We start from the raw sequence: 27,546 nt of genomic DNA on the forward strand, positions 1-27,546 counted from the left end.
AATGACTTGCCAGCTGTCAAAAGCGCAGAGTGTAGATGGAATTAATTTGTTTACAACGTGTGCCCGCTAGAAAAATTGCATTCTAGTTAGGTAAGTGGTGTCCGATAATCTTTCTAACCTGCGCTAGAATTATATTCGAATACTGCAGGTTGAAGTTGTATGAATATATTGATAAACTAACGAGCTACAGGCTGTAGGTATGAATAGCAATTATCACTTGAATATTTTATATATTTTTTCCCTTTTTGTCAATATCTTGCGACACGGGAATACGTTTATAACCACACGTTGATGTTTAAATGCTCAAAATCCATGTATCATCTTTAAATAGTATTTGAATATTTCCATCTTTTTGAAGTGTAAAAAACAGAGCTATTGTAATATTGGAGTAATAGATAATGGTCCATCATTGGAATGTATTTCAGATCCTATGGCAATAGTAACCATTACAACAAATAATGTTCAGCGTTAAATTCAAGGATGACCCAGACATTAAATCTGGAACCGAGACACAAACGTGGATTTCTTCACTTCATCCGCATATAAAATGTAGAACTGGATGTATATAACCAAATAGGTAGTAATTGCACCAATCATCTGCAATATAAAAATAGTCCCAAATTTACAAATTATATTTTCAGCCATTCGTACAAGAATGACTACTTACCCCGCAAAGCATGTTGCAATCGATAACGAAGAACCCCATGGCTGAGAACTTGAACACCTTGTTGGGTGCTTGGAACGGTACCGTCAGCTTAATGACTTCCTGATGGAAAGGAATGAATGGAAAGAGAGTTATTACATCACGCCTTACGGATGAGACGTTTTCTGTAGCAACACCATACTTCGGACGACATGTGACGAGAGCCTCGAAGTTGCAGATCAGCTAGCAGATCGTTGGCTTGCTTGGTTTTATTAGAGATCTTCTCGCAAAGAAGCACGATCGTGAGCAGAACCCCGAGGTTGATGAAAATCGTGTTCAAACAAACCATAAGCGACCAAATGGTGAATCCATTCTCGCCCGTAAACCAGTACATTATGGTGTAACTGTAGTACAGTTGTATTGTAGTCACGATGAAAATTGAGGTAAACGTCAGTAAAAACAGTAGCCCGAAGTACCGATCAAGCATTTTACATATGTCGTACAGATCGTTGTAACGATATAGCACTTTCGGAAGCTGGAGATGTTTCATAGTCGCCTCGTCCATGCCGCAGCCATGCAATTCGATCACGTGCAGGGTGGGCTTTTTCGGCTCGATTGCTGTAGCTCCCGTCATTCGATCGTGCTGCACGAATACTTTCCGTCCCACGACTGGATGCTGTTCGTCTTGAAGCAGCTGATTGAGCGTCCGGAATCGCCCGTTGATGTACAATAGCAGCAGGGCCGCCTGTGTGACCGCGATCACATTGACAAATTGTGGCAATATCGTGATGATCCAATAATCCACACGAATGAACCCTCTAAAAACCGCCACGTAGCAGTCGAACCCAGTTACCACGAGCAGCACCGTCAGCGTGCCAGCTATAATGCCAATGTTCCAGCGGGCCATCTGATCATAGTTGCTCATGATGGCATCCTTCTGCAAATCGTGCTCCAGCTTCCGGAGAGCCCGAGTTACCTCGGCGAAATTGCGCAGGCTAAAGGCTGGCATCAACAGGATAGCAGTTAGCATGATCGCGTTGGTGAACAGCTGGAAGTAATTGGAGATGCGCGAAATCCGGTCGTTTGCGTGGTTGCTGGTCACAATAGAAGACACCATGGACGTCCAGTAAAGCGTTATAAAACCACCGATCGCGCAGCAGAGCGGCTTTGAAAGACGCACGCGGTTCGCGTGCAGCTCAAACGGCGCCAGTCCCGTGAAACGATAGAATTTTATATTCATCTCGATGATCGAGGTGATCGAAGTGAAGGATATTTTGTTCTTCATTCTGCTCGATTGCACTTCTACCTTCTTTTCTGATACTGAGAGCACTTTCCTAACACAACACCGTCTTTACAACGGAATATTATGAGCAATTCGATTCCCTCTGAAGGTCCTTTTATACACATCGGTACGCAAATCGACGTCGACCATTAACGAAACGGTAATGGAAACCGATTACCCAACTGCAACTGTGGGAACAGACAACCTGTTTCTCTTCATGTTTTGGGCAAGATTCATTTGTAGAACGCTCTAGAACCTAATTCCTATTGTCGCGTGCGATTTGGTCCTTTTTCGGATAATATACATCACCCTTCATTTTCGGAGCATACGAAAAAACCTATCGTGTCAAGTTCAACATTTTACTTTTCGAGCTAAAATAGATCAAATCTAATGCTGCTGGAACATCTCTCACTTATGTTAGTTAACGATTGAAACATCGAATCGACACGCCGTCACGGGCCAGTTACGCACCAAGGACATACATACACAGCTAGCAAAACACACAATTCCCAGCCTGATCGCCAAACGACACGTTCCGCATCTAAAACGACGTAAACTGTCTTTCTTGCACTGAATTGTTACGCTAATTGTTATTTGCCACTTGCTAAAATCTATACTCGTTCATCTAACGCTCCCTAGAAAAATAAATTATTTCTATCTCAGTTCTAGCTGTTCTCTTAACACGGTCCGAGTACGACCGGTCAAAGCTCTATCCTGCTGGTACTGATAAGCGGATCGTGCACACGCATGTAAACTTTCCTTCGCTCGCCAACCCTGAATACTTGACGTGTGCAGAGGCCATGCAGCCAAAGGTTGTGTAAGTGCAAGGATCCCTAGGCTACTACGGTTCACGGCACAGATTGTACCGGCTACAATAGTTAGAACGAGAAATCGTCAGGCATGAGAATCTGCAGGCTAGGAATCAGTTAGGGCGATCCCCTTTGTTTCAGGTATAGGTATAAACGTTTCTACGTAGGTAACACCCCATCCCGGACAGGTGGGTGCTGGGGCATTATTGTAATGATTCTACCAACCGGACACACCAGTTGTAACACAGCTACATCACATACATAAATCGAAATAGAATTATTAATCGTCTTCTCCTTAGAGGTAATAAAACAGACGGCATATTTTACGCCAACGGGTTAACACAAGCCGTGAAGAGTAAAATGGAGACTGAGCTCGTTTACTTAATTTTAATTTTGTGAAGCTTCAGCTTGAAGCCTAACACTTCACTCAGCACCCCGGACAATGCGGACAGAATAACCACCTTCACGGTGGTGTAGAGATACGGATTTGCACTGAGACCGGAGATTTTGAACGGAGATTCCAGCTCCTGCAAGTTGAATAAATCATGCTTCATGTTACTATCAAAAGATCATTACTAACATGCTCTCTTCCCAACTTACCTTGAGGAGATCGGCTGCTAGTTTCAGTACGTTGTTAGATATCATCAGTTCGTCTTTCTTGTTAGGTTTCTGTTCGATCTGCGAAAAGAACGGATATGGTTATCTTATGGTCCACTTCCAGCAATGGCATGATCAAATGTAATGTACGTACCTGAACATAAAGGTTGATCTGCTCCGTAATCAGAACCGAGACACTTTTGTACTTCTTGTTAATCTTCGTGCCGAGCGTCATGAATCGCAACAGAAACGTTCCGAACGCACATGACCACGCAAGTGCCTCCAGATTGAACTGGGAGTGCAGATGGACCGAATCCTTTAGCCACTCGACACTCAGAAACGCCAGCAGCAGTAGCGTGATAATAAACGCCGCCGACACGATCACGTCGACCGAGTTTTGTGGACCTCGTCGCTTCAGGTACGACCGCACACACAGCCACGTCTTGATGTTCCGGACCTTGTTGAGACGAAAGTGTGGTATGCCCGACTTTTGCGCCCGTCGTGACGAAGTCAGATGCGAGAAGAGCTTTGCGTACAGAAAACGCTGCTTGAACGTGCGCTCGGCCACGGCAAGCAGGAAGAATACTAAGAAGGTCAGAATGAGCCGCAGCAAGAATCCGAGCACAAGAACAAACCGCTCCCAGGTGCTGTCACCGAACGCGAATCGCAGGACTGCGAGCAACGAAAAGGAAGCCTTCTCGAACAGGATCACCGGCATATCGAAGAAGTTCACCTCGGTAGAGTTGGTGGAATCGACCGTCGCCTCGCACAACCGGCAGAAGGCTGGCACAAGCGACAGGAAAACGCTTAGCACAACACCGATGTAAACGTAGTCACATGATTCCGGCATCGCTTCCACGCGCTCGATAATGGCGGACGAAATGTCGAGTACGGACATTTCGGCTTTCTTTGCCTCGCGTGCCTCCCAGATGGTGCAACTGACACGGTCATTCGCACCACAGGCTGGATTCAGGATGATTGCAGGTGCATCCTCCAGTTCGTACTCCTCATCCGAGTGTTCGTTCTGCGTGTCGGAATGGTCCAGCTCGGAGCTGTAGCTGCATTCTTCACCTAAGGAAGAGAAATTTCATTATGTCTTATCGTTTGAGCTTCTTCTGATATCCTAAACTAAAGAACGATCCAATCAGATCTTTTTTTCGAAAATCATTCACTACTCTCGTTATTGTGAATCCAAAGTAGATTGTGAAGTGTAAAGTACAGTCTTAAAAATGCGCAAAAAATTATGACAAGTTAGATCCTCTAATTGCACACAATTTCCTCTTATTATTGCACATTCGACATCTGAAATTTGATTTTTCGCTCATTACGTATCGAGAAAATATCAACTATGAAATACGATTTAAACAATTATTTCGTCTGTTATAAAAATCAAAATCATACGGGCTGATCGAAGAACCCTAATGGAGAATCCATGTAGCGCCTAGTGATAGCATTTAATCGACTGGTTATTATGCACTGAATGTAGGTGAGGTCTTTACCTTCGGTTAGTACTGAAGGCGGATGGTGAAAGTGATGCTGATAATGCGAATGATGCGAATGCAACTGCTGCATGGAATGACGATGAAGGTAAAGCAAATGGTGCTGTGGCTGAGACGGACCACCAGCGGAGCGCACCGGTTGATGACGCAACGGTGGCGATGAGTGGTGGTGTAAGTGTGGCGGCGACGGTGAATTCAAATCGTACTCGTTGTCCTCGTCCGTGTCGCTGCAGCTAGTCCCTAGGTTATCATCCGGACTGGCCAGCTTCCCACCGTCCACCTTAGATGAGCGAGCCTGATCCAACGAGACGTCCTGTCCGCACTGTGTCTGCTGCTTACTTGAATCCTTTGGGCGACGTGTCCGCACTCGGTTGCCGACAGACGGAGCTGGCTCGACCGGCCGCTGCATGTATTCCTTCCCATCAGTCTGCCCATTCGATGCAATCGCTTCGTGGAAGCCGTGTCCCGGAATCCTTTTTCTCTGCGGATCAAGCAATCCATCGGTTCCACCGATCGGAACACCAAAGCCTGCATTGTTATTCTTCAACGTATCCGTGTCAGAATCCGACTGACCCAAGCGTTCCTTCGGTTCGAGTTCGGTCGTATTTGCGATCCATTCGTTCGCGATCGGAACCCTTCGGAAGCGGTGATTTTCCTGCAGAAATACGTTGTCCTCTCCTCCTGAACTTTTACCGTTTAAGCTCTCGAACCCATCGTCATCGACGACAGACTCGATCGTTCTAACAGGACTAGCGTTCGAGCGGGCACGTTCCGGCACAGCCGGATCCCAGTTTACATTGCGCCGGCGCAATCCAGACGGAATCAATAGCAGCGCATCCGAACCAACGCACTCGGAGGATATCCGGCCGTTTGGAGGCGAATGATCGCTCGAGCTGTTCGTTGCCGTGACCGTGACGTCAATCGACGGTAACTTAACGATGCCAATCGTTGGTCGTTCATTCATGCCCACCGCTGTTTCGTCGTGGACTTTATCACAGTGCGATTCTATCGCGAGATCTAGTTTCAACCCGAGTGGTTGTTTGGTCACGGCATCACTGCTGGTACTGCTACTCGTGCTGCATGCACCCTTCTTCGGGACAATGCGTGCCGGCGAGCTGGTGGCAGATTTTGAACCTCCCATGCTGGCGAACGCTTTCTTGCGATCTCGATCTTCCGATGGTGCCCTCCCTGTGGATGGCTGCGCTGTTTCCGAGTGCGCGCGCACCCGACGTTTACGACGGATGCGTTGCTCACGTTGTTTCTTGCTCAACGACCCACCACCTGTGGTTAGCGTCATCGATGAAGTGGATACATTGGCATCGCCCGGTAGCGTCGTTGCAGCGGCACCATGTGAGAAGCACTTTTGCGACAGCTTTCCGCAGGAAAATGATGACGACCCGTTGCTAACCGAAGCGGTGGCTACAATTTGCGAGTGAATTACGCTAAGCAGCAGGCTAAGAGCGAGCGGGATTAGAAAGTCGGACATCGTTACGATGTGATCTGCTGGCTCAGTGGGCTGCTTTGGATCGGGACTGCTTACGGCAGACCGCACTCGATAGCTATAGATGCCGAGGTTGAGCATCTGTAGCAGGTAAAGCGTGAGCAGCAGCAGAAAGACGCCCGGTGACGTCTGCTGCACCCACCAACGAGCATAGACGGGCAGCAGCAGAAAGCGTACCGCCGCTAGGTACAGCACCGTAAGGATGGATAGCTTCGATTTAGCCTTTGGGAAGGTAGAACCGCGGACCAGGTCGACATCGATCAGTTCGGTTTTGAGCTTGGTGTTTTTCAGCGGCAGATGGTTGATACCGGCCAGTATCTTTTGCTCGATCGTTTTTTCCCATTGCTGCTTGTCGTATGTTCCGATCTTCTTCTGATACCATGCGACCAGCGCATCGAGGCGCATGCTCCAATACTGTTAATCGTTATAGAGCTAAAACGAGCAATTATAATTCTCTATCAAAAGACCGAAATACCGTTTTGTTTGTTGTAAAGCTAGACACTAGACAAAATTATTGCAACAGAAAATTGTGCTGGATTTTACCAAAGCATAATGTAAAATAGGACTCTGCAATTTTCAAACAAGAAGCATTTGGAATTATGTTAAAACACTTCGGATTTGACTGTGTCCATTCTATCAATCATTATAGACTTCTGTATAAAAAAACTACAATACCGAAAAAAAAACATATCAAAAATCAAATATTCCAATCTAAAACCCTGCAGAATTGTCGATTGTTTGCAACTGCGCCCACGCAATGCGTATAGAAAAATGGTCTCTATCTATTTTTAGCTACACTATTTAAAGGGTTTTTTTCTCGTTCTAACCTAACTATAAAAATATAGATATCAGGAAATCCCAGTGACAAATATCATCCGATAAGAATGATTTGTAAACAATACATGTGCTATATTATTTCAGTTACTCCACAGTTTAAAGTTATTTCTACATAATAATCTTTTCCGACTTACCTAGAACGTGTGACCACTAAACAGGCTGTATGCTTCAGAAACTTCCAAGTGCAAATTCAATGTTTTCATCGAGAAAAATCTACATATCACAAAAACACTCGTTAGATAAGTAACGCAAAAATCAAGAGTTGTATCTGAAAGAAAAAGCCAGCCACAAGAAAGTTTTACTTTCTTCTTCTTGTTCTTAACGTTACCAAGCTGGATTATTTCATGTATTTTGCAGAAAATCTTGGCTCATACAGTATAACAACAGAAGCACTAGACTTAACTGCTTCTGTTTAGCACATCACCTGCATAAAACATTATACGTACTGTTTTTTTCCGAAGAAAATTACTAAATTTCACTCTCGATACGATACTGATCAAAACAATCGCGCACAAAACACAGAAACAAATTGACAGCTAAACATCAGTTGTTGCTGATACTTTTCAAATCCTGTTTCCGTCAAAACATGTTTCCGTTAATTTACATCTGAAACGATACGCAAATTTATGTAAATTATCCTTGATTTTGATTCTTTTAGGTTTTAAGTTGACGTTTAATCGTTATATCGTTATCGCGAATCAATAAATGAACCCAGGTTAAAATAATAGTTTTTTAGAGTAAAATTTCAAAATAAAAATCATTCGAACAAATGTATTCTCTTTTAATCGGAATGTGTTAACAGATTTCGTATTCTAAAACAAGAAACATAAAAAGAAATATCTCTATTCTATATGTTATAGTAGTTACGATAAAAGAAACACCCTTCTATAGATATAACAATCTATAGAGTATTTGAACTTATTGCGTGTCATGAAAATTAATTATAAACAACGCAATGCCATGAAGCAAACTCATTAAATTTTCATCGAGTAAAATGTTATCAAATATTTTATTTATATTATTTTTAACGAGAATTTGAGCTTGTGAACTACATTCGTCCCTATATCAAATAACACTCAGTACTCGTATTGGAACATTTCATAAACGCCTGGAAGATATGCAATAGAGTATATTTCCACTTATTTTCCATATACATACTCCCATGCTTTGGAAGATACTTCTAGTGATATCATTTAAGAGAGCTGGTCTTTCCCAAACTCTCGAGCCAACTCCCCAATGGTCCGGCAGTCGGAAGGAAACGCGATTCCTCGGTGTCATGAACGATCGCGATCCCCGAACATCTCGCTCTCGGCATATCAAGGAAATTATTTTTAACACCAACCCATCCGATCGTCGGCCAAACCGGCCGCGAAAAGCCGTTCGCACCAAGTGCGCACCGCAGTTACGAGCGGACCTCTGAACGGAGCGGATCTTGAATCAGCAAGTCCGCGCAACATCCCCCAGCACGAGATGGTTCTGCCGCGAATCAGGAGTTTAGTTGCACCGTTGTGCTTTCTATTGGTTGCGAGCAGCTTGCTAGTGAGCGATGTAGACTGTGCCAAGAAAGCGGCCCCCAGTGCCCCGGCCGCGACCCCTGACGCCACGATCGAGGAGGTGTCCTCGAAGCAGCTGGAACGGTTACTAGAGGATAAGGATTACGTGGCGGTGTACTGGTGTAAGTGTTGCTGCTCGAACGTGTCGAATGTTTCGAGCCTGGTGTGATATTTCTGCCGCTGGTGCTGCTGCTGTTGCTGCTGTCTACTACCACGGTTGGGTCTAACCCCTTGTCAAGAGTCCGTCCCTTATGTCCGACCTCTGTTTCGGACCTGCAATGTTGGCGAACCAGGCCCACCTCGGTTGTGGTAAATGTGTGCAAAAACAGGGCTAAAAATAGTTGACCCGGTTCGTCCGTGCTTTTCCGACTTTTTTCTTTTCTTTCTGTCTCTCATGCTTTCTATCTCTCTCGAGTGTCTAAGTGCGCGCGAAGGTTCATATCGCAGGCAAACTGCTAGACATTGTGAAACCATGACTGATCCACTAAGATTCGTGAGCCTAAAGAGTCGAGCAGAAACTACTCGAAATGAGTCTTACTTCCTCGAAGACATTGGACAACCGAACACAAGCTTCCGGTTATCCTTCACACGTGTGCGGTTCAGCCAAGTGAAAGCCTCTGTGCATCAGATCAGGTGAAAGCCGATAAACACACAGCAAAACCCTGTTTCAAATCTACAAACACCACAACCCCGTTCCCACACACTAGCACACACGCACGCACACCATCTTAGACACCGAAATTGCGCAATCGGAATTATAGGCAACAGTGGTTTCGAGTGGTGAGAGCTAAATTATTTTTAAAAATAATCGTGAAAAGAAAAGCAAATACGGGTGGCAAAAAAAGGCAAGACAACAACTCAACATCAATAGCCCGCGTCGCGGAGGATGAGCCAGAAGGGTTGGGGAAGAGAAGAAGTAGAAACCTCGAAACATCCCCGGAAGGGGCAGGCTTGAAAAATAGCAATGTGACACGTGGTTTGTTGAAGAATAAGGGAGCTGTGTTTAAAAAAAAAATAGTCTTCATGATCTATGTGGATGCTTTTTTTTTGTCTGTGAACGAGCAAGTGTTTATGATATTACGTGTGCGTGAGGCTTAGTAAGCTTAATTGTAGTGCTTTTTTCTCGTGAACGTGGATTGCTACAAGCGGTGTGTAGAAATCGAGGCAAACTAGAGTGTAACAATGAAAATTCCGCTTCAGAAAAGCGATATCAAAAGCACGTACAATCCCTGGATGAAAAAAATACCTGTCGGAAAAATACAGATCTTAGGAAAAGTGAAAGTGTCCAAAGTGATCACCGATCGATCCAGGGACGTGAGATCAGCTCATGTTCATTCAAACACCCACTGTTTCGTAAGATTTGAATATCATTCCTTTAGGAATTATGTACCCCACAGCAGTGGGTTCGTTTCCACTGACTCAAGGATGCTAAGCTCGTGCCGGCGCTCCCGGTCACAGGCGCTGCTGATCTCTTCGAATGAACATCACCATCGGAGTGTCCTCGAGGCGAACGAAAGTCGGCGGCAAATTTTTTCGTCACCACGCGGACACAACCCACCCGACGGGGTTCGGCTTCGTCGCTTCAGAACAAAGTGTACAAAAATAAACCGACCCGACCCCGTGCCGAAAGCCGTACGGAGGACCTCCGGGTTATGGGCCGGTGTGCCGTGTGCTAGAGCAACTTCTCGTGTCCTCACAATCACCACCGTTTGCTTCACGCATGTCTGTCTGTGTACCAGTTAATTTTTTCCAATTCTATCGAGGCAAGCTCTCAGTTTTCGCACCCGTGGGATATGGGATTTCACACCCGTGGGATGACTAGGTACGGTCCACTAGGTCACAGCCGGAAATGGATTAGATCCCGTTCTTCCTGCCAGTTTCTGGCCAACTGAGAAAAATTGTGCCGATCTCTCGTATGTGGGAAATTCTTAGCGCCCGCGTGACCAACATACAACCGGCTGCCAAGTACAGCGGAAACTATATTTTCTTCATCGCTTCTTTGGTCGATAGAATTTAGACCCAACATTTTTTCTTCTTCCTTCTCTGAGTACCATACACTCATCACCAGAACATAGTCGAGTAAATAAACCGGGCAAGCGAATGCAACCGCTCAGTAAATTCCTTGTCGGCTGTGTACCGTTGCCGATTGGGCGGTAGGTTTTCCCGGCCTCTTCTCTAAGAATACCCAGCTCCCCTGGATGGCTTGTTCGAGTAGGGACCCCTCACCATTATGTGCGCCTGTGTGGGTCTAAAGGTTCAGCATCATCGCTCAAGTACGAATTATTCACACCACGCGGAAGCAAAACCATGGTGCGCTTGTTTTTAACGTTGTCTTTGCTCTGTATCCTGTCATTTTCCCGGCTAAAAATTTATAAATTTTCTCCCCGTTCGTATCCCACGCTTGTCCTACACTGTTGCCAACAGGTTGTTGTTTATTGGATGTATAATTGACAGCATCTCGAACGGTGGAAACGAAGGAACCCTATACGGGCATCAGTTTTTTTCTATTATTTCTAACCGACTTTGCTCACATTAAGCTTGCTGGCTGGCGTTTTTACTATCCTATAACCGAAAAACATATCGAAAAGCTAATACAGTCCTTCCGCATTTTTTTCTTGCTCACGCAACGAAAGTCAAGTCGATAAAGCTAGTTTATCCTACCGAAGATAAACAGCAGAGTGTGGAGTGAGTTTGCTGTTGACCCACACAGCTGCAAATATTTGAAAGAAGTTCGTAAAAGTATCGGTGCCATCGCAAAAAGCTGGCAAGTAATGGAAGCAAAAGAACTCGGAACTCTGCCTACCCGATCGTTCATTTATTGCCATCGGCTGGTGGGCCGACCGTGCTTAAGAAAATAATCCACTAACGCCACGACCGGACACTGTCTCGCCTGATCGTCCTGGTCCAACTCTTGGGAGAGAGCTCCATTAGCTCCCATTCGATCGCGCCGCGTAAACAACCGACGGGGCGTTTTTCACAGTGCCACGATTTTCCAGCTCTTTTCAATGCTGCCCTTTCGTTGGGGCGGCTTTAGAATGCCGACCCCGAAAGCAGTACCGGCTGGGTGAATTGGGGAAAAACCTTGAAATGGTTCGCATGCGTTATAGCTTCGAGGCCAGCGTTTTATGTAAACACATAACCACCCGGTTCGGGGTCAGCCGTGGGTTTAAAGAATCCAGCTCGCCAGAGCGTTAGAAAACCGCGGGTTCACAGACAGCATACAACCGGCTCCATTTTTACGTCATCTTCCCTAGGAAATTGGCCGATTTAGAAACCCGTTGAAGGCAAGAGTAAGCCATAAAATGATGCACTTTGTCGAGTTTTATGATTGGATAGACGATTAGGGTTTGCTATTGAGCAGCCGAAATGCCCTGTTGCTTTTTAATGCTGCGTAACGAGCATTGAGAATGGGCAGATTTTTCAAGGAAAATGAATTACTCGTACTGTATAAAATTTCAAAATATTGGAGGAGCTGGATCTGAGCTTTAATAAATCATGTTCCTTAGCAGTCATTTATTTGTTATTTTAAATTGGTTGTTAATTGGAAGTAATATCATAATTATAGTTTTTTAAAGTCTCTTGTTGAAATATTTCACCGACTGTAATTTGTGAAGTGAAATATTTCACAATATTTTATTTTTCGTATTTGTATGAGAATGTTTACCTACTAGATATATTTTGACTATTTTTTAAAAAAAGTCATTTCGCGATGGTATAATGGTAATAAATAATGCAACGGAACGGCAAACTACTTCTTGGCAAATTACTGCTGAATGAACTTGACTTTCTTAGTTGATGGAGGCGCATGGTACTTGATGGAGGCGCATGGTGGTTTATGCGATGTGGCATCCAAATCAACGGTTGCGTGCCATGACAACAGAACGATGTCCTAATCATGTTCAAAATTTCTAACCATGATTCGACTCGATCGAACACTCGCATGTGTGCAATTTTTGTATTTTGCTAAGCTCGGAGAATCTGTATCTTATGATTCGAACCATTTTTCTTACTAGTAAAAAAGATAACTCCCTCAATAGCTCTCGTTCTCGCTTTGATTGCTTTTCTTGCCACCAGTTTTTTATCTCTCATTCTTCTACATGCGCAAAGCAACCACTGCCAGTGTCAGAGGTATTAAAAATAGTCCCCAGGTCCCCGAGTCAAAGATGAAACGCTAAACGACCATTTTTCTTCTCCCTGCGCATCGTTGGCATACGCGATATCACCCGTCTGGTTGGCACTAAACGTCGACGGTGCAACAGGAGATATATTTGAAACTGCACACCGCAAACGATGCAACGGTCTGGTAGGGATTAGTTCACATGAAAAAAAAGTAAAGCGAATGCAAACCATGCAAAACATATTCTTTTCGCAGTAATACAACGTACTTAACAAGTTCAGATGGTGAGAGAAAACTAGGTCAAATTGGTTACATTATTCTCAAATAGAGTGCAAGCACTCGTTGTACAATTCGAGATCCATTGCTAACCAGCAGGATATATGAAACTGCAGCGCGGTTATTAATAATTACCGGCCCCATTCAACGAAGTTATTACCCACGTCAAATCACGCATTCATGCGCTTGTATCACCAACCTTGAACTCATTATGTCATCATGGAGCGACGGTAGACTACCAGCGCCATCTTGTGTGGAAAACTTCATTCAATTATTTGACGCGCCGCAACGAAGCACAACGCCTTCGCTAGACTGCCAACTTGTGGCTGAAAACGGCGAGGTTTATTTTCGGGAGGCAGCACGACGTTCGTTCGTACGCGTGGCTCTCAGATTCGTCTGCTACCCGATGTCGATATCGACAATCGAACGGTCGATCGTTGTTTAACATTTCAAAACACGTGCACCATTTGCAGGAATGTGACCCTGTTTCGATGAGCGCTGGCAGCTCGTAATGAAGCTTCAGCTTAATGGCAGACTATGGTAGCAACTCGATCTCAAATGTATTGGTTTTTTTCTATGTGTTGTTTGATGTAACAGGCGCATTTTTAGAGCAAATGCTCCTTACGCGAATATATTAAGTCACATGAGTAGCAACTTTGTGTACGAAATGTAAAGTAATTTTTGCATGGGATATTGCTGTCCTTCATTATGGCTAATGATTCTCGTTTGAGCCTATGAAGTGCTAATAGATATAAAAAAAACATAACTAATAACCTAAAACATTCGAGACTGTTTTTTTCATTCTATCAAGCATATGGCTTGTGTCTTTAAAAACTTCTACAAATTTTCTAGTAATCGTACTATACAATGATTTTCTTCTGCCAACTTGTACAGCACACAATTCTCGACAATATTCTCGATGAGTGTCATTTTCAACCAGACTAGTTTAGTTCTTAAGTCGAGGGTCTTAAACCGACCATATAGTTTTCAGGAGCAGCCGCAGCAGCAGCAGCTAAAACAACAGCAGCACTAAAATCTCTATTTCGTACTAATCGAGCAATCACTCAGATGTCATAAGATGTTCTTTTACTCATTTCAACTACTCTTGTTTTGTTACTTTAGATGCCCGAAGTTGTACAACTTGTGACACAGTATTAGCAGAGCTTGAGCACATCGACGATGACACCGATTCGTTCGGAGTCGACTTTGTGAAAATTAACGACAAACGACTCGCGAAGCAGTATGGCATCACGAAGTTCCCCGCACTCACCTATTTCAGGTAGGAAAAATCTAGTCTAACCCATCTTACCGTCACGATCTTTTACTATGTTCAACTTTATGGATTTTCCAGAGAGAAGGAACCGATCATTTACGAGGGCGACCTCATGGATGAGGCCGGTGTGCTCGATTTCCTTACTTCGCTGGAAGCGATGGATCTGCCTGACCGGATCGAGGAGGTCAACGCCAAGATCCTGTCAAAGATCATCGAAGACTCCGACTACGTGGCGGTACTCTTCTGTAAGTACGCATGGCACTGGAGAAACCGTATTCTCTCACTTTTTTGTATTTCTTTACCATTAAGCCACTTTTACCGTATTCTAGCCGGCACACATTTGGCCTCGAATGAGTAGTAGTTGAAAGCTGTACAGCTGTATTCGCGCGTTTCTGTCTTTTTCACTTGTTCCCTGCACGTCCTGTCGTGCGGGGTGGATTTGTACACATTTGGAACCATGCATCCCCGGCACAATCTGGCCAGTTTTCGTGTTTTTCTACGCGTTTTCATACACACAAATACTTTCACTCTTGCTCGCTCGCCCTTTCTCGCATCTGTTGTGCATATTTTCGGTGTGTTGTAAGATTGTACTAGAACTAGAACATTTCATCACATTGTACAATGATCATTGGCAACGTCTCACACATGATAAATATCCATTGCGTTCAGCGCGCTGTAGCCATTTCCGTGCCGTATCGCTCTACGCCGGTTGTCAGCACGATTAAGAAAGTGACGAAATTAGAGCAAAAAATATATCACTTCCTTTTTTCGCAACACCCACCGGACCGTCGCGTATTTCTTCGTGAATGCTTCTTCGAATGGATTCTTGTCTGGTTTGCCGCCCGTTCCCTTATCAACCCTTCGCCGCTTGATTGCGGATATTTTCCTTTATTTTTCCCCTCTTCGTATTCGTGTTATTTTCTCCTATACCCACTTGAAATGACCATCCCTCTACGAGTGACACTTTCACTGCGTTTTTGTGATTAATTTGTACGGTTTGAAGGCACGCGGGAACAGCTATAAATACTCCACCGTCATCACTCGTTCGTTTTGCGCACACATGCACACGCACGCACGCCCACAAAAACCACCGTCGGGTCCGATTACGCCGTTTTTCACCACACTCACCAAGGGGTTGAGTTTCAAGCTATTGTGATGGTACATACAGAGACTAAATTAAAATTGCGAAATGTGTCTGATGTTGCAAATAAGACGAAAAAGTGTGCCTTCCTCATCATTTTCTCTCAATCGCGGAAGTAAATCAACTTTAACTTGTTTCAATATGATACAAATACATTTTTTTCTCTCTTTCTCTCTCTTTTTCCCATTGTTTTATCACTTCACGGTGCGCACAAACTGTCTTCGCGTTTTCGTGTGCCTGCACGATCAATTGCACTGCGTGTGTGCCGTTTTCCACCCCTTTTCCTCACGACCCTGCCCTGCCCTACACGATCACGGCTTTTCTCTTGGCGATGGTGAACGGTTCGTTTGACAAACGGATGGCTCGCCGAAATGAACCTTTTCCACCCCAAAACAATCAAACAAAACAACTACGATTATCCCACGAAAATGATCCCAAAATATTCGAAATATTCGCACACTCGCGCGCTCTCGGCATGATCGCAAATATAATTGCTGCGGGGCGAAAAAAAAACGAAACGATGGCAACACGAAAACATCGCAAAAATCTAAATAAAACGAACGATCCTTTCCTCCTCTTGCATCCTTACCGCCACCACCTACACCACACCTTTTCCCACACCTGCCCCTCGCCCAAAACACGGGTCCACTCTTCCGACACCCGTAGGCACTGATCACGAAAACTGCCCACCCGGAAACAACAGTAAGTGAATAAACGTCTAATTGCTATAACTCAACGAACCATCAAACGCCTCTGTGTTCCGCGTACTTCCCACGTTTTCATCCCATTATTATATCTCTTCTTCCCGCAATTTATCTTTCTCTCTCTTCCTGAATCTCTCTCTTGCTCTATTATTTTTTAATGGCGCTCGAATTTTACATGTTAAGTCTTTCCGCAATATTTTCTTCGCCACTGCATAGCAACAGTACACCGTGTACGCTCGGTTTACCATTGCCTGGTAGATCGCTGATGCTCTCGCTATGTTCTCGTTTTTGTTCCTCGTTCCGTTCCCGATTGTGCTTTTCTTGTGCAACTCTTGTTACGCGGTTTCGTTGGCTCGTTCCTTGTCTCTTGTTCTATATGTTTGCTTGTTTATTATTTATACAAGACATATTTTTCCATAGAACGAAAATTTACTACTGATTTTGATTGTTTTTTCATCTATGACGCGTTTTTCATATGCACTCACTGTCCCATATGTGTATTCATGCTGCTTTGAGTTTTGTGTTTCATCAAAATTGTTGTGGAAGTAAAAGACATTATATCCACACTATTCATTTACATGCCATGTTATTTCCAGCTCGTACAAGTTTTAATGAAAAATAAATGTTTAAATACTCATTGTAGAAGTGTTTAACCGTTGAGCATTACCTAAAGCTTAGCTACCGATGAAAAACGCTTGCAACAAACAATATTTACTGTTGAATTCCTACAAAAGTGCTGTATATTGTAATAGATAACGCATTCGCCACGATCGTCCGACGGTCGTTATACCCATAAAAAACGTAGGCCAATGTCAGTCTCATACTATTAAAGGGAGTCAAATGGAGACGCCTGGTCAATGGTTAGTGAAATGTTCGCTCATGCGACACCACTTATGATTCAGGGTCGTCGTATCGTTTCAACCTCAAGAAAAATGAGTCACGGTTGAACGAAAATATACCGACCGCACTACACATCGTACGATCAGACGTGCGTGACACCCTTCGAGGGGCATGCTACGCTTTTCCAGCCTCACCACACCTCATCAATTCTCCAAACCACCAACATCACGGTCTGGTTTGTTTGCGTTTCTTGTTTAATTTTAGCACCGCACTCACCAACGAGTGAGCTATTATTTTTGGCACCTTGCTCCTGCTGTGCGCCTGGTGGAAAACGCATCGGTACGCCCCCACAAGCGATGCAGTTTACTCGGTGCAAGAGGCGGATTGTATACCACATGCAGTGACACGTGGTGGATGGCAATTAACAAGGTAGAACAATACTACGTGTTGTGGTCATCCACTACTTGCCTGCCATTCAACATCCAAACCGAGAAATGAATGAATTTTTTTAATTTTCTACTATGTTTTCCTCGAGTTTTTGAGAGTATCACAACACTTTCCCACCTGTGGTCCGAATGAGAGTAAGTTTCTAGAAATACAAAGGAATTTTCACTGCTCAATAATATATTGTTTAAATGTGGGCAATGGAAATTTGTACCATAGCAGCTATTGCGGCACATGTCGTTCGCACCTTCCTCAGACATTCCTTCCGTGCTGGGCATCCTTTGAAGCTCTAACGTGATTCACAATAATGAAATTTAGTTTCATTAACCCTAGTCAGACATCACTCAACGGCCTGCGAGAGCCAAGAAATAGTTTGTATGATCTTGTTGTCTGCAACGTCCCTCGACTATTTTTATCCTACAGACTTGCTTTCAAACAAACGGATACGCATGGACCTTGCCGTGCAATAAACCTCGACCTGCGAGAAGGAAAACTTTTAAAAACGATCATTTTTCCCATTCGGCCATATTTTCACGAGTATAAAGTAATCGTCTAGTCATGTTGAACAGTTTAGATATTGCAGCAGGTTTTAAACACTCTCACATGCAGCTAACGCCATCTTGAAGCACGTCACAAATGAGAGATTCTAGGCAAACGTTCCGAAGCCATTTCATTCTCGGTTCGCATCAATTAACGGGTAACGATGATATTAATGAAACACGAACAAGGTGCCGTGGGTGTCAGAACACCAAAGAGTAAACCAAAGTTTCCGAACGGTAAAGCAAAAAAAGGAAACTTTCAACCCTATCCGCAATACATAGTCATGTGAAGCAGACGGCTTAACATACTGTTAACCGAACCGAACTCCTACGAGCGATCGTACAAAAGCATTTACCGAACCGAAAGACAGAGGCAGGTCGAAAGTATTACAACCGAACAGCTTCACCATCCTATGGGTCGTGCCCTGGCCGGAATGGCCGCTGAAAGTTACATCACACACATGGAGTGGATTATTTTTAATTTCCATCGTGATCGGAACCCGCCGAGCGCCATCTAGTGAAGGTTCGGTGTTTGTTTTTGGGTGTTCGGATCCCGCAACCGCAACCTGCTGGGTGGACTTGGGGGTTTATTTTCCTCCCACGAGTGCACACGTATGGTTTTTCAGAGTTTTCATGGTCCTTTTATCTCGCCCCGTCGATGTCTAGGCGCGCTTGTTTATTTGTTCTTACCTGTTTATTTGTTCCAAAGTCTCATTTGCCGCTTGGTGGGTTAATCACTATTGTGCTGTATGGTGTTGTTGACGTTGTCGTTGTGGTATGTTGTGGTTTGAAATCGTGTGTATCGTTTGCTTTCGTTTTTGCCTCATCATGGAACATAACCACGCGCTTGGTCACGCCTGTAAAAGAGAGAATCGTCTTCGTTCACCGAGTACCGACAAGTAGTGGTTCTATAGAACTATCAGTAGCTTTGTATTCCGATACGCTACCCTGTTTTATGCCTCCAAACAAAAGCACACCCTTTACTGCATGTGATGTAGCACCTGTGTAACGTCGTTTATGTGTAAAAGGATCATCACAACCTGCCTGTAACAGTACATAATGCTCCCAGTTTAACCCAATTCCATACCAAGATTTGACATGCTCGTCATGAAGTGAGCTCCATCCTTTCTGCTGACATGCTGACATACGCCAAACGCGTCAACCTCGTTCTGATCACCAAAGCGCACCGAACTAATTTATGTTCTCGTCCCTCACCAGACAAGCCGGAGTGCAAGAAATGCATCAAGGCGCTGCAGGAGCTGGAAAACATCGACGATGAAGCTGACCAGCTCGATATCGGTTTCGTGAAGATCCACGACGAAGACCTGGCCGAGGAGTACAATCTGGGCCCGCTGCCAAAGCTCGTCTACTACCGCCATCAGACCCCGATCGTTTATGAACGTAAGTGGGTGGAAAAGATCCCCTCCGCAGCTCGGTGTCAATTGAAGCATACGTTTTCCTCTGCACGTTATTTCTTCGCAGATGAGCTACAGCGAGAAGAGGACGTGCTGGAGTGGCTGGTGGAGAACAAAGCCACCGGTGACGATGATGATGTCATCGAGGAGGTCAACGCCAAGACGCTCAAAACTCTGATCCAGAACATCGACAACCTGGTCGTGCTGTTCTGTGAGTTTCATCGCCAGATCTACCCTTTCAACGGGTTTGCTTATTACATTCGCCACTATGTGCCTTATTCCCACAGACGACGATGAGGATGAAGATTCGGAAACCGTGTTGGCAGAGCTGGAAAACATCGACGATGACTGTGCCAAGCACGGCATCCAGTTCGTCCGGATCGACGACCCGAAGGTGTCCAAGGAATACGGCATCGATGAGGTAAGCCTTTCGGGAGCACTTAACGTGCAATCTTCGCCTCATCGCACTATGACGCAGGCATCCCCGGGGAACGTCCGGTAAATGGGCAACAGTGCTCGATGGCGTTAAATTTAGAATACACTTGAAACCCACCGACAGCGAAGCCGATATCGTATCGTCAGCCGATGTTATTTATAGACCCCGGCCACCCAACTGGCGGTGGATAGCCACCTTGCTAATTCCGGGGTTTCGCAATTTCGATCACCCGTTTGCTTTATCTAGCGATTTCGGCCACATGTGTTGTTTATTCGAACGAGGTTAACTGTTTAGCTTCATGCTGACAACAATTAATCTCACTGGCTGCCTGCTTCACGCTGCTTGATCGACACCTGGTGATAACTTTGTATGGGTGGGATTACGTTTCAGGTTCCGGCGATTGTGTACTTTGAGAAGCAGATCCCGAACGTGTACGATGACGACCTCACCGACGAGGAACAGATCTTGGAATGGTTGCTCTCCCAGCTGGAGAAGGACGAAATCGAAGATGTCACCGATGAAATGCTGGACAAGCTGATCAAGGAGGGCAAATCAATCGCTGTTTTGTTCTGTATGTTTGAAGAAGTAGAATACTACCGACAGTCATTCCAAGCTAACCATGAAGATCTCACACTTTTGCAGATGACAACAATGATAAGAAATCCGAAAAAGTCCTGAATGAGCTGGAGAACATCGATGACGAGTGCGATCAGCTGGGTATTAACTTTGTCAAGATGGACGACATCGAGGAAGCGAAGGACTACGGTGTAACCAAGTTCCCGAAGCTGGTCTACTTCGAGCAGGGTATCCCGACCGTGTACGAGGGCAGCCTCGAGCAGGAGGAAGATGTGCTTGATTGGCTCGAACGTCAGACAAACAGCGACGAAATTGAGGACGTCACTGATGAGATGCTGGATATGATCATTGAGAAGATGCAGCACGTTGCAGTGTTGTTCTACGACAAGGATTCCAAAACGTCCCAGAAAGTGCTGGCCGAGCTGGAGAACATTGATGATGAGTGTGATCAGAATGACATTGCATTCGTCAAGATCGATGACGATAACGAGGCCAAGGAATGGGGTATTGAAGAGCTGCCCACCATGGTATGAAAAAGGATAAATTTGGAATTTGAATGGAAAATTCACACTACAGTCTGAACAATCATTCTTTGTTCACAGATCCTGTTTGAGCGCGGTATTCCCCACATCTACGAGGGTGACTTGCTGAAGGAAGAGGAACTGCTCGGATGGTTGGTGCACCAGAAACGCCACTCGGAAATTCCAGAAATCACCGACGAAATGAAGGACAAACTGATGCAGATGTACGATCATGTTGCCATTATTTTCTGTAAGTACAAGGGTTGAAGAATACCTCCAGAAGAACAAAGTGACGAACTTATCAATTTGTCTTTTTTTTAGACGACAAAGACGACAAGCAGGATATCCGTGTGTTAAATGAACTGGAAAACATTGACGACGAGTTGGAAAAAGAAGAAATTGTCATTGCGCGTCTTGATAACGCCGAGGAAGCACGTGAATATGGGCTCGATCATCTGCCCGCGTTGGTCTACTTTGAGAACGAGATTCCCGCCATTTACGAAGGCGATCTCATGAACGAGGAGGAAGTCTTGGAATGGCTCAAGCTGCAGAAATACTCGGCCACCATCGAAGAGGTGACGGATGAGATCTTGCAGGATCTAATTGAAGACCACGAGTACGTGTGCGTGTACTTCAGCGGTGCATGCGAAGAGGGTGAAAAGTGTGACAAAATTCTGGATGATCTCGAAAACATCGACGATGAACTGGATGAGGCCGGTATCATCTTTGTTACCACTGAAGATATGGGTAAGTGGTGGCCATAGTTAATCTGAAAACAAATTCTACTATGTGGCTAATCAACCATTCTATTTCAGTCACTGCCAAGAAATATAACATTAAGAATCTGCCATCACTGGTATTCTTCCGTAACAAGGACCCACTGATCTACTCAGGTGATTTGCACGACGAGGACGAAGTGCTGTCGTGGTTGACCGACGAAGAAACCCTCGAAATTCCCGGCAAAATTGAGGAAGTCAACATCAAGATGCTAGAGAAGATCCTGTCCGAAAACGAACACATCGTTGTTTTCTTCTGTAAGTTATCCTGTTAAAGATTGCTAAAGATTCTATCATACGTTGTGGTACATGTCGTCGTTGTTGAATGTTTTTCAGATCACGATGATGACAAAAAGGCCCAGAAGATCATTGCCGAGCTGGAGAACATTGACGACGAGTGTGAAGAAAAGGATATCGATTTTGTTAAGACCTCGGATGATGAAATCGACAAAGAGTACGATCTGGAAACACTGCCCGCTCTCGTCTTCTATCGCAACAAGTTCCGCACGATCTACACCGGCGATATGATGAAGGAGGAAGACATCCTAGAATGGGTGCTGCAGCAGTACAACACCAAGCCCGAAATTATCGAATCTGTCGATCGCAAAACCCTGCAAGTGTTGGTCAATGAAGTTGAACACCTGGCAGTACTGTTCTGTAAGTACAACATTTTATGAAACTGATCAACTGACCACAGGCATAACTAACCTGTGGCATGCCCATATACGTTTCCGTCCGCTACCCACAGACGATGACGACTGCGAGACCTGCCCCAAGATCCTCGAGAAGTTGGAAACCATCGACGACGACACGGACAAGCACCACATCCAGTTTGTAAAGGCTAACGACGAGAAGTTGGCTCACGAGATCGGAATCTTTTCATTCCCAGCGCTTGTTTACTACGAAACTGGCGTCCCGATTATGTACGATGGTATGGATCGCTTCCGCAAAGACAGTCACGTCCATGATCTCGTTCGTTCCGTTTAACAAGAATCCGCTACATAAGTAACCCTTCTTATCGTATTCGTCCTTGATTTTCGTTCACTTCCCATCTATTTCCCTGATCGTACCCTATCCTATTTTTTCTTTTCTTCTCTTTCTTTCTCTCTCCTTTTCTCTCCACAGGTAATCTCAAGAATGAAAAACGCATCTTGCAGTGGCTAATTGATCACAAAAGTAAGAACGGATTGGTACCCTAGATTATAAGTACCCCATGCTAGAGATATCGCAACCCCCACTACGTGGGACGAGACTACGAGACTTCGAGATCTCGCCTCATTGTCTGCGTTTTGTTTCGCGCTGTTATGGAGTTCCGCTGTTCAGTTATATCCCTTACTTTTTTTTTCTTTTTTTAATGTTCAACCGCATCGACTGGACATGTATCCTACAGCTGAACTTTCCCCATCATCCTAAGCAGTTAAGCTGCTGACACTTTATCCAAAAAAAACGCCTTGATTTTGTTGGCATATGTTTTACGAATGAATATTCATTACTCTCATGCTAGGATCCATTTGCCAATTGCCGATAGGTACAACTTCTACGCTCCCCTTTTCGGCTCATCACTGGAGTTCATGAGAGGTGGTCCCCAGGTTTCATGCACTCATCAACGCTTTTCATTTTCCATGCCGTTCTGTGACGGTCCCATTGTCGGACCATGCTTTTTCTTCCATGCGATGTAATCACCGCATTCTCACTACATTCCATTCCATACCACGTATCTGATACCTTATAACGTCCGTGCAGGAAAGTACGATATCAAGCAGAAGTACGGTTTGACGAGAGAACGCGTCCCGGTTGTGTTTTCCGATCCGGAGGAGGAAGCTCGTCAGGCGTTGCTTCTAGCAGAAGCTCGCGCCCGGGCCGGAGTTCCCGAGCGTTCGATCCTGCGTCCACCACCATCGTCCGCCATGACGACACCAGGCGTTTTTGGTTCGTTGTCCACAGCGCTAGGTAACGGGCCTGGCTGTAGCCGCAGCAGCAGCAGCAGCAGTACAGGAGCTGCATGACAATTGACTCCCTTGACGTTTGATGGGCTCGCACTTTTCGCATCGTGCCGTAGGATGTCTGCACAGTGTTTCGGTGTTGTCGCTGTATGCTCCGTAGCGCTCTTTGATGCGTAGTCGCCACATGGTCGCCCGGTGGTACCGCTACTCCTCTAGATGTACAACCCAACATGTCTCCATCCTGTACCAATTAGCGCTCTCCGTTACTAGTACTGCCTGGTGACTGTAGCCTTTCTTATTGTTTCCTAGATTGGTCATTGGTAGCTCCTGAGTTGGCCACACTTACAGCGTAGTGCCGCAATTAGCATTTAGCCACAGATCGGTGTTAGATGTAGTGCAGCCCTAGTGAGCACTCGTTCGCATGCAGGTTCGGCGTGTTCCGGTGGGAATGTCGAACCGAGCGATAACTCTCTTTCGTTGGCCACTCGACACGTATCATTGCACTTTTTCGAGCAACAGGGCCACTTCGCGGCCCTGTTGAGCTACTTCTCTAGCCTTCATGCCACTCCTAACCACCTCTCGGAGCGCACGAACGAACGAACGCTTGTGCGTGTATTGGCGTTAATTGTGAGGAATACCTCAGCCGGTTCCTTGGAGATTTGGAAACTACTCATTGGTGTATACTAAATTCAATGTAGTCAGTGTATCAGATTCGATGTAGCTAGTCCACACTGTTGTCCAGTCGTTGTCGTCTTCGTCGTTGTACCGTGTATCATTCGTCGTCGTTCTTCGTTGTCTTTCCCTCGATTTGTTAGAAGCATATCGACAGTAGGCGTGTGTAGGGATGTTCCGATCTGAGCAGCTCCATTTACCTTGTATCGTTTACCTAAAACCCCACCCCATCCTCTGCCTTTTACCATGCTCCTATCCCGAAACATTCATTCCAGATAACAAGCTACCGAAACCGAAACTCCGCAAGCGTTACACCGACGGCGTGGAGGATCTCGATCGTGAGGATCGTATCGACAAAAAACGATCCGGTGGCAAGAAACTCAAGCCCATCCCGAAGCTTGACGCGGTTGAGGCTCCGAAGCCGCCGTCTTCCGGCAAACCAGCCTCCAAGGATGGATCCAAGGACAAGACTTCCTCCAAGCCCAACTCCCCACCCAGTAAGACCGGCAAAGCCACGAGCTCCAGCAAGTCACCCGCCCCACCGTCCAAAGTGTCCAACGTTGCTAAACAGACTACCCGTGCGGTCGATGATGATGATGATGATGATGACGAAGGTAGTTGACCGCTAATATCCCAGACGTTGTGGTGCTGCGTTCGTAAATTGCCACGCCACAGGCGCCGTTTTGCTCAGTTGTAGCGCTAGCCTCTCTAACCACCCAATGTCCAGTAGTATGTCTGTTCGTGCATTTTCTTCTTCCACTCGGTAGTGCGTCACTGTAGGCAAACCTCACATGGCTGGTTCGATCTTTCCCTATCTCTGTCTGTAATTACTAGTGTTCTGTAATCGTTGATGTGCCTGAATGATCGTTGTACATTACGTAGTAACGCTAACACGCCTCCGTGGGTGGGTTGTGGATGTATGATTTTGGTTTTCGCGCAACCGGAGCACCAACCGACTCCAACTCTGCCGAACGGGAACCGTCTGCACATAACCTCAATCAAACTGCACCATTAACAATCGTACTTACTTCGCTCCTGTACTATCGCAGTTCTTTACTTTCGCTGCTAGTGGTTGGATCGTGGATCGTTGGTAGAGTAGGAACGCGTGTCCTTCGGTAGTCTAGTGTACATTTGGGATCCGTGAACCCCGGGTCAGCCTATCTTCCCCGTTTTCCTGTCTGATCTGAACTACTGTACTGCCGGTATTGTCCTCCTTCGGAAGTATCATTGATCTTGTACAAAATCAACAGCAAAAACAAATAGACTGAATCTTATTAAATTATATACCACAATCATTACCCAAGCGTTCGTTCCCTTACCGTTTGGAATGCTATTTTCACTTTTCTTTGCTCGCCTTCTCATCAAGTTCTTCAATCACAGCAATCTTACTCGAGATCGCTTTTTGTCTATAGCACAATTCGTCAAAGGACCTCGGATAGTCCCTCGAACTCTAGAATGTGTGGATTTTTGGTTTCCTTACATCACCTTTTCTCGCTTTTACTCACACCGCAATTGACATCATCTCTCCGTTGTCTCTATGGCTATGGTTCATTTTTATCTCTTTTCACATTTTTCCCAAAATTTGAGGATATACAAAGAAATTGATTGTTTGCCTATGATTTTAGCTGACACAATGTTTATCCATTTAGGTTCTTCGTCTCCTCTGGCAGTTTATGTCTATTCTTTTATCTTTCGCCTTCTACTTGTTCCTTCATGTAGCGTTTGTTTCTAGCATAGCTGGTACTTATTTCCGTTGTAGTTTCACGTATGTACAATACCCAACAATGTCTGACCGAACAGCGTGAGGAATTCGCGGGCACACATTGCAGACTGTAAGCTAGTTAGAGCTACTATCATTAGTGGTAGAGTAATTGTAAAAACAATACCATAAATTGCGCAAACATACATTCCCCGGTCCGTGCTAGGTGTATAATGCATTCTCACTATCTATTTTAGGGAGTGCCTACTATCACCCAACGGCGGATAGTCCGATCGTACGAAGCAGAGGAGATTATTTTGGGATGCTGACGCTACTGCGTTACTCGATTCGCGTTGATCGGTGGGGACGAATGCAGCAAATCTCCCGCACATAATGCTCAATTCAAAAAATCGCACGTCCCCGAACATAAACTGAAGCTCACTAAACATGCACCGCAAGAACAATAATGTGACACCGCATCGCAAAATAATCTTGTCTGCTTATCTGTAGCAATCGGTTGGGGATGAAAACGGCACTCTATATGGTTGCGATGTTGCTACAACTCTTACGAACTTCTGCTCTCGTTGGCGTAGCACCTGCTCGGCAGGGTATCTTTTAGTTTTAGTTTTATTTGTATTTAAGTCCCCTACAAGAAGATCATCAACGAAAAGCCTGCAACGAAAACTAGCAACTTATGGATAAAAATGTATAAAAAGTACAATAACGCGTCGGACTAAGCCAACAGAAGACGGCACCAGCAACACAAGCTACAACGGATAATATACAGGGCCGAAAAACGAATTACCAAACTTGCAAACACACCGCGTCCACTCCAAAAAATATGTAGAAATGTTTGTTTGTAGTGATTTGGTTTTGTTTACAAAAAACATTTTGTCAGTTAATTCATATAAATTAGCTGCTTCCGAGGCCCCCTCCCAGGCCTAGGAAACGGAAAGATAATCGGAAAAAATGGCGACACCTTATCGTATCAATAGCAATAGCTCATCAAAACCTCACGCGCGTTTCTTATTGTCGGTTTCGGGTCTATATAAGCAGCAAAATTTCTCTTTTCTTAAAATGTCTCTCGTCTCGTAGTTGATTTCTGTTATCCTATCAAACCTAACTACTCTTCCATGACGCTCGATCGTTGGAGTAAAAATGTGTAATTACAGAAATTAAAAAAAATTATCCCCTGAGAGAACTTCATCTCACCATGAACTGTACGCATCGGTTGCACCAACGCTGGTGATAATTCGAAGAAGATCAAATTCCATTTTAGTTCTTTGACGAAACAGCCACTTCACTTGCTCCAGGATGTCTCTTTTAATATTTTTTTTAATTTAAATTACCTCGTGATCTGTCGGATCGATAGACGCATATCAGAATGCCCGAGTTTTATCAACCTGAATGCTGACTTTTGATCGTCCAGAGTGACACTAGAGAAATGAGAAAT

General features: G+C 44.9%; 3 protein-coding genes across 6 annotated transcripts in view; 1 reads left to right on the top strand and 2 right to left on the bottom strand.

Annotated features, from left to right (window-relative positions):
- Window positions 1-492: 492 nt before the first annotated feature.
- On the bottom strand, window positions 493-1,928 carry LOC128726797 (putative gustatory receptor 2a). The gene is made up of 3 exons (XM_053820624.1): window positions 846-1,928; window positions 668-766; window positions 493-597 (listed from the first exon to the last, which is right to left on the bottom strand). The coding sequence occupies exons 1-3, from the start codon at window positions 1,926-1,928 to the stop codon at window positions 493-495; spliced, it is 1,287 nt and encodes a 428-aa protein (XP_053676599.1).
- A 1,183-nt stretch (window positions 1,929-3,111) lies between these two features.
- LOC128723472 (protein phtf) lies at window positions 3,112-6,736 on the bottom strand. The gene is made up of 4 exons (XM_053817217.1): window positions 4,831-6,736; window positions 3,486-4,402; window positions 3,335-3,412; window positions 3,112-3,261 (listed from the first exon to the last, which is right to left on the bottom strand). Exons 1-4 carry the CDS (start codon window positions 6,734-6,736, stop codon window positions 3,112-3,114), a joined length of 3,051 nt encoding a protein of 1,016 aa, XP_053673192.1.
- A 1,852-nt stretch (window positions 6,737-8,588) lies between these two features.
- The window catches only part of LOC128727826 (uncharacterized), a 30,292-nt gene continuing 11,334 nt past the window's right edge, over window positions 8,589-27,546 (top strand). Inside the window, exons 1-14 of one of the 4 annotated variants that reach the window (XM_053821771.1) lie at window positions 8,589-8,843; window positions 14,237-14,393; window positions 14,466-14,632; window positions 16,195-16,230; window positions 19,274-19,456; window positions 19,538-19,681; window positions 19,758-19,891; window positions 20,297-20,477; window positions 20,549-21,009; window positions 21,085-21,253; window positions 21,325-21,750; window positions 21,819-22,037; window positions 22,116-22,436; window positions 22,528-22,710. In XM_053821771.1, the coding sequence (XP_053677746.1) occupies window positions 8,639-8,843; window positions 14,237-14,393; window positions 14,466-14,632; window positions 16,195-16,230; window positions 19,274-19,456; window positions 19,538-19,681; window positions 19,758-19,891; window positions 20,297-20,477; window positions 20,549-21,009; window positions 21,085-21,253; window positions 21,325-21,750; window positions 21,819-22,037; window positions 22,116-22,436; window positions 22,528-22,710 (2,986 nt within the window). In that variant the 5' untranslated portion in view covers window positions 8,589-8,638. Of the gene's footprint in view, window positions 8,844-14,236; window positions 14,394-14,465; window positions 14,633-16,194; window positions 16,231-19,273; window positions 19,457-19,537; window positions 19,682-19,757; window positions 19,892-20,296; window positions 20,478-20,548; window positions 21,010-21,084; window positions 21,254-21,324; window positions 21,751-21,818; window positions 22,038-22,115; window positions 22,437-22,527; window positions 22,711-22,904; window positions 22,956-27,546 lie in introns of all 4 variants that reach the window. The other 3 variants (XM_053821770.1, XM_053821773.1, XM_053821772.1) reach the window with 3 other exon arrangements.

Source organism: Anopheles nili, chromosome 3 (genome assembly GCF_943737925.1).
Source record: "Anopheles nili chromosome 3, idAnoNiliSN_F5_01, whole genome shotgun sequence".
NCBI lineage: Eukaryota > Metazoa > Arthropoda > Insecta > Diptera > Culicidae > Anopheles > Anopheles nili.

Coding starts and splice junctions, on each gene's coding strand:
- LOC128723472 (XM_053817217.1), bottom strand. CDS start 6,736: ATGCGCCTCGATGCGCTGGTCGCATGGTATCAGAAGAAGATCGGAACA. Junction 4,403..4,830: donor GCCTTCAGTACTAACCGAAG/GTAAAGACCTCA, acceptor TCTCTTCCTTAG/GTGAAGAATGCAGCTACAGC. Junction 3,413..3,485: donor AGATCAACCTTTATGTTCAG/GTACGTACATTA, acceptor TTCTTTTCGCAG/ATCGAACAGAAACCTAACAA.
- LOC128726797 (XM_053820624.1), bottom strand. CDS start 1,928: ATGAAGAACAAAATATCCTTCACTTCGATCACCTCGATCATCGAGATG. Junction 767..845: donor CTCGTCACATGTCGTCCGAA/GTATGGTGTTGC, acceptor CCTTTCCATCAG/GAAGTCATTAAGCTGACGGT. Junction 598..667: donor ATTGCAACATGCTTTGCGGG/GTAAGTAGTCAT, acceptor TTTATATTGCAG/ATGATTGGTGCAATTACTAC.